The sequence below is a fragment of the Anomalospiza imberbis genome, chromosome Z (genome assembly GCF_031753505.1).
Source record: "Anomalospiza imberbis isolate Cuckoo-Finch-1a 21T00152 chromosome Z, ASM3175350v1, whole genome shotgun sequence".
In the NCBI taxonomy this organism is placed as follows: domain Eukaryota; kingdom Metazoa; phylum Chordata; class Aves; order Passeriformes; family Viduidae; genus Anomalospiza; species Anomalospiza imberbis.
The window spans coordinates 72,808,237-72,827,028 of record NC_089721.1 but is presented as its reverse complement, the minus strand read 5'-3'; the positions used below and the strand labels follow the sequence as shown (position 1 = coordinate 72,827,028).

The 18,792-nt window shown below is 45.9% G+C and overlaps 1 protein-coding gene across 1 annotated transcript; it reads left to right on the top strand.

Moving 5' to 3' along the window:
• Positions 1 to 1,394: 1,394 nt before the first annotated feature.
• On the top strand, positions 1,395 to 17,310 carry LOC137464597 (V-type proton ATPase subunit S1-like protein). The gene is made up of 7 exons (XM_068176016.1): positions 1,395 to 1,596; positions 7,545 to 7,585; positions 8,395 to 8,456; positions 10,592 to 10,839; positions 13,960 to 14,010; positions 14,839 to 15,082; positions 16,682 to 17,310. The coding sequence occupies exons 1-7, from the start codon at positions 1,508 to 1,510 to the stop codon at positions 16,982 to 16,984; spliced, it is 1,038 nt and encodes a 345-aa protein (XP_068032117.1). The 5' UTR covers positions 1,395 to 1,507; the 3' UTR covers positions 16,985 to 17,310.
• Positions 17,311 to 18,792: the final 1,482 nt, after the last annotated feature.

Sequence of the window (18,792 nt, the reverse complement as noted above, 5' to 3'; positions counted from 1 at the left end):
GAACCTCAGTGTGACTTTGATAGTAAAAGGATTTTAAAATCATGGGGATTTGGGGAGTTAGAAGGAAAGTTAGGCTTGGTAGGCCCTGGGAAAGTATAGGCCTTGTGCTTGCTAGAGCTGCACCTGTGTGACCAGTATGTGATAAATGATGGAATTGTTAGATGTGATGATTGTTTGGTAGTTAAATATAATTACTGTTTAATCGTAAGAATAATCATGGGAAACTGTGGTCAGGGGCTTGAGAGAGATCACGATAAATTAATGCTTGAATAAAGTGAATGTATACAATAGAACAATGTAAGTTTGATAATTAATATGTAAGTTACATAAAGATAGACTATAAAATACGTTCAGCTCCAGAGCCACGTGGGAGTCAGATTTGGGTCTGCACCCCCGATTCCCAGAGCTCTGCAATAAAAGCACCTGCACGGAATCATATCCCGTGAAGATGTGTGCTCCTGAATGCTGACAACTTCAGAGCCCCTCTGACGCTGTTCCTTTTTCCCCCTTAGCAAACAGCTCTCACCCGGGCACAATTTCCCCAGACCGAGTGATCATTGCTTCAGGAGGTATCTGGGTGGCGTTAGTGGGGCTGGAGCGGGGCTAGGACAGGGATGGAACTGGCATGGGCCAAGGAAGGAGCAGGGATGGAGCAAGGAAAAAGCTGGGATGGGGCAGGGATGAAGCAGGAATGGGGCAGGTGATGGAGCGGGAATGGGGCAGGTGATGGAGTGGGGATGGAGCAGGGAAGGAGTGGGGATGGAGCGGGGATGGAGCCAGGGGTGGGGCAAGAAAGGAGCAGGGATGGGGCAGGGATGAAGCCGGGGATGAGGCAGGGATGGAGCCGGAGATGAGGCAGGGGATGAGGCAGGAGATGGAGCCGGGGATGAGGCAGGGGATGGAGCCGGGGATGAGGCAGGAGATGGAGCCGGGGATGAGGCAGGGATGGAGCCAGGGATGAGGCAGGAGATGGAGCCGGGGATGAGGCAGGGGATGAGGCAGGAGATGGAGCAGGGATGGGGCAAGGAAGGAGCGGGGATGCAGCCGGGGATGAGGCAGGGAATGGAGCAGGGATGAGGCAGGGAATGGAGCCGGAGATGAGGCAGGAGATGGAGCCGGGAATGAGGCAGGGAGTGGAGCAGGGATAAGGCAGGGATGGAGCCGGGGATGAGGCAGGGATGGAGCCGGGGATGAGGCAGGGATGGAGCGGGGATGGAGCCGGGGATGGAGCCGGGGATGGAGCGGATGGAGCCGGGGATGAGGCAGGGATGGAGCGGGGATGGAGCCGGGGATGGAGCCGGGGATGAGGCAGGGATGGAGCCGGGGATGGAGCCGGGGATGGAGCCGGGGATGAGGCAGGGATGGAGCCGGGGATGGAGCCGGGGATGAGGCAGGGATGGAGCGGGGATGGAGCGGCGGCTCCGCCCGCTGCCGCCGCCCCCGCTGCTGTCCCGCCCCCGGAGCACGGCGCTGATGTGCCGGGCGTGGAGGGGCTCCTCGGCTCCCCATGGACGGGAACGCTGCCCTGCGGCTCCTGCTGCTGCTCGCCTGCGGCGGGCTCGGCGGCTCCGAGGAGGAGAGCCCCGCGGGGAACAGGTCGGTACCCGGGCGCTGTCGCGGAACGCTGGCGGAGCTGTGTGCGCGCAGGTTTTAAACGCTGTCGTTCGTGCCGCGTTCAGAATGCGAGGACGTGGCTATGGTTTTTTTTCCAGGTTTGAAAACACCCGGGGCTAAAGCAGAAATTAGTTATTTTGAAGCAGGCGGCGCGTTAGAGATGTAACTTTGAAACAATTTTGTGAACGCTGTTTAAAATCGGGTGTTTTCTGTGCGTCCGCCCTAAGTTTCATTTTGTTTTATTGACTCCCATACTGACTTTCCCTGGTCCCCGGGAAAAGGGAGTTATAAATAATATAATGACAAGGGTGTGAAAACTCCTCCAAGAAACACAGGCACGAAAATATTCTGCTTGTGTAGAATATTTGAAGCGTGAATTCAATATTGCAAGTGAGTATTAAACTTTAAAAATTACTGGAGATTTGGGTTTATTATTAGTAGTGCTGTTTCAGCGTCTAATGAAATACAATGAGCCCAGATCACAGCAGGGGGAAGAGGGGGCTTTGTAGCATTAAGAAAGTGAAAACAGCCTGAGCTATATGAGTTGAATGATGCCCAAAGTCACCAAAAACAAACACAAAACCACAGAACAATCATGCTGTTGAAGGTTGCAGCTGTCAGTAAAATCTGTGCATTCGAGGCAAGAAGGACATGTGGTGATTTGCTTAAGCTTGTATTAAGAGATCTGGTAGCCAGTTACTGGTAAATACTACAATATGTTTTCATTAAATAGCTCACTTGCTGCTCTCCCCTACCAGTTCTCAGATTTCTTACTGCTCTTCTTAGTAAAATTTCACTTCTTTGTCTTTCAATCAGACCAAAATCTGGCAGATAACAAGGAGTAGAGCATTACCTGACCTTTATTGCAGTAAATATTAACAGATGAAGTCATGATCTTGATGCCAGTGAATCAAATGGGAATTTTGCCTCATTGGTAGTGGGATTGTACCTGCACAGTGTTAATTTGCTAGAAGTCATATGAGCTCAGTTTCTCTTTTTTGTGTTAAAAATGGAAGCTTGAGTGTCATCCTGCTCTGATCCAGACCTTGTTGGACATCCATTAAATTGCACATCAGCCCCAGTAATCAGTGCTTTGTAAAATATTTATGAAAATCTGTCTCCCTGGGTCAAATCGCACATTAAAAAACCAGAAGAGTCGGAGGGGGTTTTTAGATATTTCTTATTGATAAAACTTACACAGAGGCATGTAAAAGTCACTGATGTTTTTTGTCAGGATGTTTCTTAGAACATTAGATGTTCTTAGATGTTTCTCTTTCCTTGAATCTGGTCTCTCCAAACTTACACATTTATAACATTAATAACTTCACTGAAATTCTTTATGTTGAGTGTCCTTAGGACTACAAGTAGTGCATTGCCCCCAGGTGCTCCTCACCTTTCATAATTTTATTTTTAGTGCATTTCAGAGGTCACATGTTATTTTCCAATTGGATGTCTCATAAATTAACTGTAACCAGTTCAGCAGCCAGTGAGGAATTCTGCAGCCGGAGATTATCAGTCTTAGGGAGATGACCCTGCAGTAATGGAAGTACAGAAATACTGTTTCTGTAGATGTAGAGTGCATTTTCCCATCTGTGCATTTTATCAGAGCAGTGATATGAAGAGTAGAAATGTGGACAAGGCATGAAAACTGCCTGTGGCCTCCACACTCCACCCCTGCTGAGTGCCAGGATTATTCATGTGGTTATTTGAGTGGAGAAAATGCTGTTTACATGGAAGTCCTCAAGAGCTGGAGTATTTATCAACTTTTGCAGAAAAACAAGACAGACTTGGTTATCTTACATAGATGGATAATGTCATCTGGTAAGAGGAAATTTACACTTCTTTATACTTATAATCCTATTTAATTGGGTTTTACACAGTGATTAGTCATTCCAGTGCTTTGTATTAGGGCTAATCCAATTTCATGTGGGTTCTTATGCTTGGTGTGGTAAATTCAGCATACAACATACGTGCCTGGGTACATCTGGGAGAGCTGTTTACCAGTGGGTAAGGGAAAATATGGCTTATCAAAACATACACCACTTGTGATCAAATGAATTTGAAATTTCAGAGTAAGAGAGGCTGGTAAAAAAGTCTCTAACTCAATGTGCTAGAAACTATTTGCTGTGGATAATGCTCCAGTGCTGGCTAGTTTATTTTTCTCTCATACATGCAATTACCATTTCTACAATCAATAGGGATTGCATATTTTTTTTGCGTGTAGCTATTTTCCCTGTTCTCACTTTCAATACTTTCATTTCCACGGGACATGATCCAGCTGAGCACCACAGGGCTCTGCTGCCTGTGGATTCCCCAGCTGGCCTTTTGGGTGGAAAAGCTGCTGTTTTGGCAGCAGGGTGGCCCTGCCATGGATCACACCCTGGTGACACCTCAGGGCTGAGTGTAAGAGGCAGGTGACAGAGCTGGTAACAATCCACATCCCCCCGTGCCTGCCCCAAAACCAGGACAGCAGGACGGGATCATCCGGGACAGCAGGATGGGACTGTCCCCGTGCGCCAGCGACAGCCTGGCTGCGCCACAGTGACATTGACATGGGGTGATGGATTTCCCTTCCTGCTGGCACTGCATGCCTTCTGCACTGCTAATTAACAGAGTAATTAGCAGGAGGGCCTGGCTGGTCTCGGAGTCCCTGTGTCTCTGTGTGTCCAGGTGACCCCAAGAGTGTAAAAGTCCTCGTTCCCCAGCCCATGCGGCCAAAGAAGGAGTCTGAATGTGTAGGATCAGCTTCTCCAGGTTGTTTATTGTCCCTTATCTAGAACATTCTCTCTCTGCCCTGCTGAGCTCTGTCCAGCAGGTCGGCCATGGCATTCTGTCTGCCCTCAGGGCGGTGTTCACATTTTATACCAAAAACTCTGTGTGCCATGTTTACAGTAACGTGCCAATATCACTTATGTTAGACAGTTAAACCAACAGAAAAGTGTCACCATCACAGCAAGACATGGAGGGCAAGGAGAAGGAGAAGAAGAAGGCCAAGACACGCCCAAATCCCTCCATCTTGTACCCCTGAACCCCATTCTAAAAACCCCAAAATTCTGCTTTTCCACCGTGTGTCAATTCAGATACCACACTACTCAAACCCTTGTGGCTTGTAATTCCTCACACAAAGTTGGCAGCTTTTTCCGCGGGCTAAAATGGAAGCCACAGGTGTTTTTGACTTGGTGCCAAGGTCTCCGAGCCCCCTGCCAGGGTCTCGAGGCAGCCAGAGGGATGTCCTGGACTCCGACAGGCTGGAGGTACCTCCCTCCCAGTGCCTGGCGCAGGGCTGAGCGTGGTCACGGTGCCGTGGTGGCTCCCGGGTCACTCGCTGCTCTGCATTCCTCATGAAAACATGAATATTTCACCAGCTGTGCACATTCATCTCTGTTTGAGTGTCTTCATGCTGAAAGCAGAGATGTGACATCTCTCCCGGAGTGGCTGTGCCTGCATGGGGTGTGGAGGATTCATTTTTCTTAATGGGCAGTCACAAAAACAGAATTAACCTTTCTTCTTCCATACCCAGCATAAAAACCTGTCAGGGAATGGAATGAATTGCACAGTTTTACACCATTCTTCTTCCAACCCCAACATTTTAGTCCAGGTACCACAAGCATGGTGATTTCCAAGCTGGAGTAAATGGCTATGAGTGCTTAATTATGAATATATGCATATAGTGTTTAATTATGCATATGGATAGGAGCTAAAAGTATAACTAAGCATAACTAGATATATATATATATATAGCTGCAACTAAGTATAACTAAAGTCAGTATAACTAAATAATGTAGGTTCATGTCTTTTTGGCACGCCCTGATTTTGTAGCTATCATCACGAAAAAAATGCCCCTCCCAAATTACCTTTTTCAGCCTGAAGGCACGATCTGTCACGAGGAAGGACCGGAGGAGATGAAAAAAGCTGCATCAGATTACAAGACCCATGTTCCTAAGTGTAAAACAGCCTCAGAGAGGGTTTTGTTTAAGCAAGGAAGCAAATTTTGTTCTATTGTAGCCACATCTTTTGTTACCTGCGTGTCAGAATCTGAATATTTCTACCCATCTCTGCTTGCTGTTGGCATGAGCAGCCTCAAGTCCCCTGAAGACCCCAGGCTAGCACTAACCCTGGCACCCAAAAAGCACTGGGAGAAAGAAGACCTACTCTGAAAGTGCTTCTTGAAGCCACTGGGGTTTCAGAGCAGCCACTGAGGACAAAGTTGGCCTCTCCACATGTAAATAACACTGTTGTAAAATGTAGGTGAACCCAGTGGGAAGAAATGATGAAGTTTAGTTCAGAAGGCTGAATGGTTTCTCTATTATAACTATGCTATAATACATTAATATACTATTTAAAGGAGATACTAATACTACAAACCTACTTGTTCTAACTACCATACCTAACTAACTCCCAACTCGTGACTTTCTCTCGACAGTCCAGACACAGGTGTATCTTACTGGCCATCAGGCTCAAACAATCCTCACCGGAATCCAACCAAGCAATCACTTTAAGTAAACAATTCTCTGAACACATCTCACATAAGAAAAACAAAGGGCAGAAATAAAAATTGTTTTCTCTTTCTTTCTCTCTGTATACTTCTATGAAAAATCTTAAGAGAGAGAGAAATGTGCTTACCACATAACACTGCTAGATAAACGTTGAGCAGAGGTGAACTTTTCAGCCTGGCAGCAAGCAGGGTAGGCTTTAGGCTGTCCCATTTGTCAGCCCTTGAGGATGCTTTGATGGAAATTAGGTTGGGATCACTCCTTCCGTGTGTCACACAAATCCCCCTGCCCTGACCCCACCAGGGGAGGGTTCACTCTGCTGTCCAAGCACTCCCCAGGAGAGCCAAGCCCTGGCTTTGTAATTCCAACAACTATGGTGAAATTTGCACATCAACACTGAGAACTGCTCTAATTCCTAATATTTATATGCCAGCCTCAGTGTAAATATTTCCACAAATTTTTTTCTGCTGTGTTGGTTTGGAAAGATGGTAATAAATGGGGCAAGGGAAGGAGATGGAAGTGTATTCCCATGTGCAGTGGAAGGTGAGGCTGGTCTGGAGGGCACTGAGGGCACGGTGTGCAGGTTCAGCGGGCTGGTGCTCAGCTGGGAGAGTGGGAATTCTGATGGAAGTCTTGGGAAGGGGACAGAGGCCATCACAGGAGCACATCAATCCACTGAAAGGGGAATGCAGTCCCAAGGAAGCTGCTGTAATGTGGAAAGTGTTCATGGACTCATGGAGAGGATTCTGGTCCTGAGTGAGTCCTGGTTTCTTGGACTTTGATCTTTAGGTGTTTGTTGGTGTTTTGTGAATCCACAGGACTTGAGTCTCTAGCTCGGGAAAGCTGATTGTGCTGACACCAGCTGAAGACTTATGCCTAAGAAGAAAGTCAAATGCTGAAAAATGCATGAGCCTGGTAGTTGTCACTTGAGATGTGCCTCACCAGAGCCCAGCCTTGCAGTGACTCCCATGGGATTTGTTATTGCCTGGAACCATCCAGGAGCTGTCTTCACGTGGTGTAAATCTGTGCCTAAGGCATGCCAAGCCCGTGCTTTTGCTCTAAATCCAACATGTTGCTTCTGATCCTCCCTTGCGAGGGTGGCTTGAGCTCTCCTTCATTCCCCTGCTTGTGCACTGGAACTGGCTCTGTTCCCAACCCAAAACTGACATCCCATGGGATGGGACAGCATGGTAAGGACATGGGAGTGCCTGTCAGGGCTGGACCAGCTGAGTCATCTCTGAAAATGAGACATTTTCAGCCAGGCTACAGCAGCTTTGGGATATTTTACCCTGCTCTGTGGCCTTCACCAGCCAAAGTCCTGAGTTTCCTTTGGAAAGTTTTGTGGAGTGAAGCAGCAACAGGAGCTCCCCCCACTGAACTTGCTGCAGACTTGGAATTCAGATGCTGCACAATAAACGTTTTTCTCATCTCTCCTAGTTCACATGAATTTTCAGATCAAGATTCTCTCCAGAGAACTGGTAAGACTTTCAGTGGGCTGCATCCCTGGATGCTGGTTCTGTCAGTGTGGCTGTAGAAGATTTCATTCCCAGATGTGGGAGACTCTTCTGTCACATGTTTTGTTATCGCGTAACTCTCTTAAAAAATACCCTTTGAAGGATTTTCCTGTTAAAATAATAATTTACTATCCAACTCCGTAATGCAGTGAGAATGTGGAAGGAAAAAGCCTTCACCTTTTTATAACCAAATGAAAATTTGAGATTTAAGTGCTTGAAGGATGGAGCTGTGAGAGTGCCCGTGAAATGACCTGTGCTTGTGGAACTTCACCCTCCTGGCAAGGAGGAGTTGGGATGTCAGGGCATTTGTCACAGCTTCCTGTCTCTGGCAGTGCAGGGGGAAAGTTCCCAGCACAGTTACCACACTTCTGCCCGGCAATTCTGCACATAGCCTTTGATGAATTTGCTGCACGAAGAAAAAGGCAGCTTTTAATGTGTTTGAGATGAATAAATACAAATATAGACTTAATCCTGTCATTTTGGGGCACTGGAGTTCCTCCCAGTGAGGGTGACAAGGTGTCCAATGAAAACAAGGGGAACTCTGGTGAACAAGAAAGGTAAATTAGAAAATACATGCAGTGGAGGCAGTATTTCCTGCAAGTCGAGCATTTTCCAAGGCAAAAGCAGTAATTCTGACACACACATTCTGTGCAGAGAAGATTGCTCTTTGCATAAGAATGTGCGGCATTTTATAGATGTGTGGTTTTGTAAATGTGTTTATAAATGGATGTTTATAATACGCTAATAATGAAATAACACTCCTTCTTCTGCAGGTCAGCATTACAGTGGTCGTGTGGAGCCAAAGCTTAATGTCAATCAAGGGGCAATTGCACAGGTAATGCCTGGAGGAGTGGATCTGTGAAGTCTTTTCACAGCACATTTAGGTCTTTCAATTCAATTACATTGCTGAATTAAATTGGATTTACTTTGTTTTCAAGAAACAGCCAACAAAACCATGTAAAAACACTGTGGTACAGTTCTGCCTCACCACTTGTACAAATACTCTCTGCTTTTCTGAGGAGTGCAGTGACACCTCAGGTGCTGTTGCTGTTGCTGGCTGGCCGTGGGTTTGGGACAAAATCCAAACAAAAATCCAATCCAAAATCCAACATATCCACGTTCTGTACAGTGGGATTTCACTGCTCTGACCGGTCTCGTTCTCATGGTACTGAAGGAAGAGCTGAAGCAAAACTTCAGATTTTTAGTGGGAGTTTTTTACCTGAGACCAGGCTGTAGGTCTTGTCAAAAACTGAGCATGAAAGGCTTCCTTACCAAAATAAGCTTACCAAAAGTGATGCATTCCAATGTTAGTAACATGTTGAATAAATCTCTCTCGTATGGGCTTCTGAGGAGACAGCCTTGTCATTTATATAAATGCACTCATAGCCACTCAGCACATTTCCTGACTATGATCTTGCCTTGCTTTCAGCTTGTTGCTGTCAGTGCTTATTAAATTTAATCCTAAAACATCCTTGTGCCATATGTGAGGTCCAGTATCAAAAGGGATCTTTCAGGGTCTGAGCTGAGAGTTATGATTTGCTAATCTAAACAGCACACACATGCAGAGAAAAAAAAAAAAGTCTCTCTTTAAGCCAAGAAAAAACCTTGGGGCTTAACTGTGTCTCTTCTGGAGCATGCTAAGATGCTGTTTATGACTGGGACTCAGAAAGCCTTTCCTGTTTTAATGTGAACTTACAATCATACGACATGGTAAAAACAGTCATGCAGATATTGTGTGTGTTATCCTATTTGGATAGGACAGATGTGGTGACTGGAAATCTGAGTGTGAAATTTGAGAATGGCAGTTAAATTCTTTAGTTCTTTCTGCGCCCTAAGTCAGATTGTCTTTTTGCTATGAAATTTGGCTTCTAAGGGCTGGCAGTTTTCTGGTGTCTGCAGAGGACACGGAAGCTGCAGTCCCTGGGTTTTAGCCTTGATTTTGTAAAAGCAGGGATCCCTACTTGATCCATCCCATTCTGCAGCAGTATTTCCCTGATTTAGAGCCACGGTGAGCCAAGCTGCCTGCAGGTGGGTGTAAACTCAGACATCTCTCTCACCTGCACAGCTGCCCAGTGTGCTTCCAGCATGGTGGGCTGTGGCCTTGGCACAACCTGAGTCCTTTCCTGAAGCAATTCTTAGAGGTGCTCTAGAAAGTCTTCAGCTGAGGGGGGGGGTGTGAAAAACACCAATCACTTGGTTTTTAAAATTTTAAAAGTTTATTAGTAATGAAATAGTTATAAAAATAGTAATAGAATTTGAGTAATAAAAATTTGGACAGTGAGGATTAGGACACTAGGAGACAATAAAAAGCAAAGAATTTCGGAGGTCCGGGTGTTTTTGGGCACTGAGCTGCCAAAAACACGCCTGGTGAACAAAGGAACAGCCCTTAAAAGCAACAGCCTGGTGCATATTCATATATCTCACACATGACGCATAAATTCCTTGCAAATTAAGAACTTTTCTGGTTTTTGTCAGCTTCTCCCCCTTAATCTTGATGGCATCTTCAGGGCTGAGTAAGGCAGGAAGAAATTAGTTTCTTCTAATTAGGGAGCCATAAATCCTTTTTCTCTGGAAGATTTAGGTGTCCTGCGGCTGCTATCTCGATGCTAGTATCTCATTCCTTTCTTCCCACGTACATAGTTTCTATTTTAACTACTAAAACTTCATTTGAACTACTAAATGACATTTGCCATACTATTAAAATGTTAATACAGCACTTCTAATCGTGTAACATAAATACATACAGTATTCAATTTAATATTTGCGAAAAGCCAATCATAAAATGCGCATTTTTCACAGGGGGGCACCTTCTGTGCTGGGGCTGGGTGTCCTGTGAGGTGCCATCCCCGTGGTGGGAAGGGGAAACAGCTGGGTGTCCCTCTGCCTCCTCAGCCTAGGGCTGCCTCAGGTATTCTGCTAACTCCTAAAACCACATCTTCTGACAGAAATCTCTTGTGTGGTCCCTCTCAGGCTGCCAGCTACAACTCGAGCAGGGGAGGACAGTGGGAAGGAGCACCCTGGAGCCACCCTGGGTTCCCCCACGGCCACTGGAGCCCCCTGAACGTCACCATCAACGGCACCCCCTGCATCCTGTTCTGGGCCAGGAGGATCCTGATCAGGTTTGAGAACCACACCCAGCTGGATTTGACAGAGAGGACGTTTGGAGTCCATGCCACCGTGGATGTGGGGGACTCAAACTGCAGCGAGGACAGCGCCACGTAAGGGGAATTCTGCTCTGCTGGGGCCAGACAGCCACTCCGGGGAGTGCATGTGGGAGCGGTGCCTTGAGGTTTTGGCGTTTATACTTTTCAAATCCTATACTGCTTTAGGGTATAACTTTAAAATCCATAGTCATAGCTACTTTCTTCACATTTTGGACAGACAAAACAATACCTGACACTCAAGGACACCCGACAGCCTCAGGGCCTGAAAGTACAAACAAAAGTGAATTGTGGGGAGCAAATTGGGGGTGAATGACTTCATTACCTGGAGCTGGAATTGGAGGATTAAACCCCTGAAATGCAAGTGGACCGAACTTATAATTGTGAGAAAAACTTGTGACCACTGTCCATCTTGGGTGTAGCCTCTGAGAGGCTTCTGAGTGTCCAAAATGTACCTATTGATTGCCTTTAATAAACACCCACTTTATTCTCTTAATCTTATCCAGCCCCTGCTCCAGGCAGCCACTCGGAGGCATCAGGAGAGCAGCCCTTGCAGAGCAGTTGCAGTGGTGTAGTCCCTCCTGGGGGCAGCCAGCCTTGCTCTCAGTGCCCCTGGGGCTGAAGCTGTTGGTCTGGTTTACCTCCAGCTGTTTTACACAGCTGCCTGTGGGGGTAGAGAGGGGATCCGGTGCTGAATGCGGGGCTTAGGTGCTGCGCTTGACTAATTTTCCCTTCATGGGGTGTGTGTGCCAGGGATGCCTTTTTGGGGCTGCCTAAAAACAGAGGCCTGACAAAATGAAGGGAATTAAAAGTGGTTATATTTACTGAAGGGGTTTCAGGTACATTTTGGGCATGCAAAGGCCCCCCAGGGGCTGCACCCAAAAATTGACCATGGGTCATGGGTTTTCACAATTTATAATAATTGTGAAATTGCTTTTATAATTGTTATATAATGTTTGTATAATTGTTTCATAATTGTTTTTATAATTTTGGTCCATTTGCTCATTGGGGGTTAATCTAACAATTACAGCTTCAGCTAATGAAGTAATTTAGCCCAAGTTTCTCCCCCAAGTCACTTTTGTTTGCATTTCTGTGCCCTGAGGCACTGAGGTGTCCTTGATTGCCAGGCCTGGAGAGGAATTGCTGTGTCTGCCCAAAATGGGACAGCAGCAGCTGACACTGGATATGGAGCTTGGAGTTGTACACCAAAGAACTGCAGGACCACAAACACGTGAAAGTTATAAAAGCTGAAATCCTAGGGCATCAGCAGCAGTGCTGCACAGGGTGCAGGTGTATATTTGGATAGTCACCCCAAATCCCAGGCTGTGATCTTTGAGGTGCTGGAGACAAAGAGTGGGCTCATCAGAGGTTGCCCTGTGGCACTAGAGTGTCTGGAAACCTGAGCTCTGCACACCAGCCTGTCATTAATTTCTTCAGTATCAAGAGCATTTAACAGTTTTGCTTATTGTTTCTCACCCTGAGTGAGAAGCATTCAGCAAAATTTTTCTTTTTATGCTTCTCACCCTGAGTGAGACCTAAACATGAACCCCACTGCATCCAAAATCCTCCAGTGCCTTGGCTGTTCTAGGAAGGCAGGTGGTATTTTTTGGCTTCCTTTGCCACGTGCCTGATTGCTTCTCTCCCCCCATGCAGTGTGCTGGCCTCTTGGCTCACACCAGATTCCACTCTGGGAGGCCTAAAAATCCTAATTGAACATCAGCACTGATTCTACCCCATAAAGGGAGTTTAAATCTTTAATGAGACAAACAGCAATAAAAATAACATGACCAAACCCAGCAGTTTCATTTATCTCCTGTACAACATTTTACCTGTACATCTGAATGTGTTTTCACTGAAAAGTGAGTGTTCCCTCTTTGTGATTGTACAGCACAAGGTGCACAGACATTTTGGTGAAGTTACCAGAAAGCTAAAAGTGAAATTGGAAAAGAACCCAGCATCACAATATTCAGCAAGGCAGTTTGAGTATTACATCATCAGCATGTGAACTTATCCAGCACTCTTTTGACAGGCAGAGGTAGAGAATGGATTAAAGTTATGTTAAAAATAAAAGAGTGATTACAAACATTCCTCCCTCTCTTCTGGCCTACAATTTGAAAATAATCTTAGTTTGATTAGTAAATATTTTAACCTAACAGAAAATAAACTCAGGCAAAATTAAGTGTTTCGAAACACAGAGAATGGTATCAGATATAATAATCCAAGCTGAATTTTTGGGTTTTTAGTTGAATGGCACATTTGCCTATGTCTAATCCTCAACTATCTCTGACTTCCCTTTTTAATAAAGCAAGGGATAGTCTGGATCCAGTGTCCTGTCTTAGAGGACCAGTGTGTGTTACCCAAGAAGTCTAGGTCACCTATGAAATGGTGGGGCTGGCTGTTTTTTTCTTTGACTGGTTTTATTTTTTTTTTTTAATATTGTTGTTGGTTTTTGTTTTGTTTTTGTTTTCTCAAGTATTCTTCAGCTTTAATTTTGGAGGCCTTTCAGAACCTGCATGCTTTCACTATGTTTTCCTTTTGTCTCACTCGAACAATGAGAATCTCCATGCCGGTTTTAAGGGGCAAAACATTACTTTTAAGCGAGGAGAATATATTCAGCCTAATCATGTATTGCATTAATTAACCTGCTGGGGCCTTTCACTTTGTTGAACCTCAGGTGCCCAAGGCTGCTGCAGGTGAGCACTGCAGAGCTGCCTCACAGCCAGGGCATTTGTGAGGCTGTAAGGAAGGAATGTGGAAATCTGGGCTCTCACCTCTGTTTTCTTTCATGCTCTGATATTTAAAAAGATGAGGACAAGGTTTCTGTTTACACTTTCTAATGACAGGCAGGGGTGATGCTTGACTGAGATGGAGAACAGACATCCACTGAGCCTCATTGTCAGCTAAGGTGGGAAGCAGTGGGGTTGAGTTGTGTTGGAAGTTAAACATGGATTTCTGTTCTTTCCAGGTAGTCTGGGTCTCATTCCAATTAACAGGTGGACGAGTATATTTCACTGGAGGAAGATTTAATCCTTTCAGGTTCTTCTCCCCACTGACTTTTTAAGGGTAGACTGAGCAAAAAATTCCATGTATAACTGAGCTTAATATTTTGTAGTACTTTTTTCTCTGAAGATCTCAGATTTTTTTTCCTAGCCTGATGTTACTTGCTTTTTGACCTAGGCTTTCCCTGAAGTTTGGTGACATTGACAATCTAAAGGGACTTGTTATCAGGTAAGTTTATATAATAAAATCCTTACCAGATACTAACATGGTAACATACATTTGTTATGTGGTAGCTTGGGGAATTAAAGAGAATTTATTTAAGCAAAAACAATGTGAAAGAAACTCATGTGTAACCGAAACACCTGCATTCAGCACGTCTGTTACCTGGCTTGTTTTATTAAGGCATTTTTTTCTTCTACATTGAGTTTTCTACTCATGGACAAGTTTGGGTCATTTCTTTTGTGTAGAATTGTCCCACGTCTGAGATTTTAGTTGAACCTTGGTAATTCACTGTGGTCTGGGCATCAGACTGGGACCTACTTTATGTTTGCTTCTTGGTGATAGAAGAGAGCAGCATTTCTTGATAAGTGACTTTCCATACACTGGGTGCAGGTACAATACCGGTGTTGCATTCATATTTTTCCCAGTAATTAGGCAAAATCCCCTCATATTCTTATTGCTTTGTGGGAGAAACCAGACTGCTTCAGCTGCCACAGCAAACAACCTCAAACCACAGAACCCCAGGGTGTTTGGGGCTGGAAGGCACCTCTGGAGATGATCCGGTGCGATTCCCCTGTCCAGTGGAGCAGTGGCACAGAAGCTGGGGCCGGGATGGCTCCAGACAGGGACACTCCAGGCCCTCCCTGGGCAGCTGTTCCCCCTCTGCCCCTCTCTGTGGAAAGCTGTCCCTCCCTTCCCAAGCTCCAAGGACGGCTCATTCTGGTACAAACTGGTCACGCCAACGAGCCTGGCGGAGCCGTTCAGTGCGCGAATTTGACATTTGCAATCCGCTGACTGATTTCCTTACTCCCCTCTCTTCCAACACGGCGTTCCCAGGCTCTTGTTAACCACCAGCTACTACCAGCTGTCTGTGCAGAACTGGTTCAGCCTGCACAGGCTGCAGCTGCTCTACAACCACTCCGTGCAGGCGACGTTCAACGCCACGGGGATCCACGCGCCCGCCACCCACTCCTTCCACTGCGAGCACGTCAGCAGCCTGCAGAGATACGATGCTCTGCTGGTCCCCAGCTCTGCCAACGACCTCTCCCAGCTCTGGGAGGTCACTTTCATCGACTTCCAGGTGATGCCATGGATTTCAGCCAGGTGGATTTTATGGATAGGCTGAGGGGAGGTTTTGCCCTTTGTGCCGGGGAAGGGCTGTCACCTTCCCTGCACAGTTTACACTTGTGCCTCACCTGTGATGTGTTTTGGGGCTACCTGAAAACAGAGGCCAGGCAAAGTTAAGAGGATAAAAACCAGTTACATTTATTGAAGGGCCTTCAGGTACATTTTGGGCATGTAAAGGCCCCCCAGTGGCTACACCCAAAAATGAACAACGGGTTTTCAAACTTCTATAAGTTTGGTCCATTTGCACATTGGGGGTTAATCTAACAATTACAGCTTCAGCTCATGAAGTCATTTAGCCCAGGTTTCTCCCCCAGGTCACTTTTGTTTGCATTTCTGGGCCCTGAGGCACTGAGGTGTCCTTGATTGCCAGGCCTGGAGAGGAATTGCTGTGTCTGCCCAAAATGGGACAGCAGCAGCTGACACTGGATATGGAGCTTGGTGCTATTCACTAAAGAACTGCAGGATCACAAACACATGAAAAATATAACAGCTAAAATCCCAAGGCATCACATGGAGCACAAAATAGAAACTAAGACTTTTCCTGTCCAAGGAAATCAAAGGCTGTTTTTTGTAGTCTTTCTGCTTGTGTGTTCCCTCTAGTGGTGACTGAATTTGATTTCTTGTCATTGCATCGTTTTGAGCTGAGCTCTCACACTCAGCACCAATAACAGCAGCACATGCCCGGGCATGGGTTTCATCTCACTTCACTTTTGATGCCTAGGAATTTTAACCTTATGCCCTGATTATAGTCACCCCAGCCTCCCTCTAAAGCCCCTGGATAATTCCCCTGACCCATCTTAAGTCCTTATTTTAGGATGAGATTAATGATCTTCTGAAAGTGCCAATTCTTCTGCGTTTGACAATGAGGGAGCCTAAGATGGCCGGACTAGAGTGTCTTGCATTTAGATACCTGAGTCAGAGGCCATGAGGAGCTGAAAAAAGAATGGAAAAAGCTTTTGTCACTGTGTGAAAAATGTCCACGGACTGATTTAGTGGAGCAGTCAGTCAATTTCCTGCGTGCCCGAGTGCTAAAATCCACATTAGAACTGCAGCCACAAATAAAACTTGTTGGTGTTTTCCATAGCTGGGTGCAGCTTCCTCTAGTTTAGCTGGTTTGCTGACACATGCCACCCATGTGGAACTGGTGAGAAAAATCTTGTCCTAGGGCAGGCACTTGAGAATATTTCCTGGTTTGTCATGTTGCAGTTTGTGCAGTCTGAAGCAAAAACTCTGGAGACTCTCAGCAAGTGAGGCTGGAGATGCACAGTTAGCATGAAAGGTACCATGCTTGCAATTAAATATTTCTGAGCCATCAAGAGTAAGCGTGGAGGGTTCTGTTTGAAGCACAACTGCAAATCCTTTGGGCAGCAGAGTGGAGGGGATTAGAAGAGCTGGCACTTTCAGAAGACTGACCTGGATAAACTCTGAGCATTAGCTCCAGCTGCCAGTGGGAGACACAAACTTGTGCAGGTGTTAAATCAGAAATTCTTACTGCCAGCTAATGAAACCCACAGTACTTTATTTAACACGATCCCTCTTGTTCTCTCTGTAGATTCAAGGTTTTAACGTCCAAGAAGGACATTTTGCCTACGCCAGAGACTGTGCATCCTTCTTCTCCCCAGCAATCCTGATGGGGTTGGTGATGTCCCTGATTCTGCTGCTGGTCCTGGCCTATGCTCTGCACATGCTCATCCACCTGAAATCCCTCGACAGGCACTACGAGTGCAAAGCTTCTCCTGCCTATTTTGCACAGATGAAGGACAGCGACATGGGAGATGAGAAGGAGCCACTGAGAAACAGTGGGAACGAGTCCTACGAACTCAGGAACCAACAGTTTGGTAAAATCTATATTTAGCAGCGTGTATGTGTCTCAGAGAAACAAGAGGTGTTTCCTTCTGCTGGCACTGTTGTGTGTAGTCTGTGCAGATTTTTTTTTACCAGCTGATGAAAGGAAAAGTAGGTAACAGACTGTTTAGCCAGTTATTCACTGATAATCATCTCAAAGATGCCTTGGGAAAGAAGGTGAGAAAAAAAAATTTCCATTGTGAGGTAGAGATATTCGTGTTGTGGGACTTTATTCCTGTAGCAAAAAGCCAAATTATATAGCTCTTCATCCAGCTTACCAAGTCTTGAAGAAAGAATCTGTAATGGACACTTTGAAATTAAATAAAGGTTTAAAAACCCCCCAAACCAAACTCTTTGCTTATTCTTTCAGAAGGCAAGATTTCCCCCCATTTTATATTTGCTCTGTGTCCTGACGAAACAACATCAGTTTCTTTCTCAGGATGTGTTTTCCTTTAATTTCCCAAGTCACACCCCCTCCTTTTTGTCCCCATAAACTCCTTTTCCTACTCTGGAATCTTCAGGGCCACTTCAGGTGTGTTTTTATGCACTGCCCAGATGAGATAGTGGCTGCAGGACAGCAGCACCCTGGTGCTGTCCTGTGTCTAAGCTGGAGGTTTATCCCAAGGATCTGAGGGGAAAACACCAGACATCTGCTCACAAAGGCTTACCCTCAACTCCCCGGCTCAGCTCCGTGCCAGGAGATGGATTATAAGCATTATATCCTGTAATTCCGGGTAAATTTCTTTTCTACCAAATCCCATCAGTCTCCCTCAGGACTTGTAACTGAATGGAGAATGCCAGATGGAAAATATATTTATAAACAGAGAGGTGGAAGCTGCCAGCAGTGAAAAGGACACTGTGCTATGATTTTCACTGCTGCTTCTGAGAGTTTAGGATACTGCCACCCCACTCATCCTTTCTTCTATTAGGGGCAACGTTTGGGAACTCCAAATTAGCCATAATTTGGCCCCGATTTCAAGCGAGTAAGAACACTGCAATGTTCTTAGCAATGTAGTGCTGTTATGTGACAAGTAATGGAAACCACGGCATGATAGAAAATCCATCAAAACCAGATCTGCAAGCAAATGGCTTTTTAAAATTTCAGATTACAGAATTAATTGGTTGTTTGAATCCTTTGCAAATGGTGCTGCAGTGGTCTTTAGACACCTTCAGAGGTGCCCACATGTGTTCTGTTTATTAGTACAGGTGACACAGACTAGATGTGGAGTCCTCGGAGATTAGTTCATCTAGGGAGGCACTTCAGAGGGAAAAAATATATCTTTGACACATTATCAGGTGTAATAGACAAGCTTTTGAGGACTTGCCAAGGCTGCCTGTGGCCAGCTGCTGCCAAACTTTTATCTTTTCCATGAAGGGAGCAAGCAAAAGCATGAATGTCTGAGTGCGGCTGGCAGGAGAAGGTGAGAATTAAACCCTGCCCAGGCTGGTCCCCTGTCCTGCACACAGAGGTGGCTGATGCTGGGCAGAGCTCAGGGTGCCAGGGCCAAACAGGAGATGTCCCTCGTGCTCAAGAGAGCTGGGCTGTCCTGCCTGGGGCTGAGAAAATAAAACATGGCACTGCTCAGAGGCAGCCTGACTGTCAAATTTACTGTGAGTCCCTGATGTGAAAACCTCACCTGGCTGAGCTGGGCTTCCCAAACCCCAGTTCCTGAGGCACAGGGGAGCCTCTTCCTCCCACAGAGGTCATTTCTCCTCCTGGCTGGTGTCTGATGGTGCTGCCAGGATAGTTCTGACCTGATCATTCATTTCCTTGCATGGTTTAAATGGGCAAATCAACACCATTGCTGGGAGAAGGTT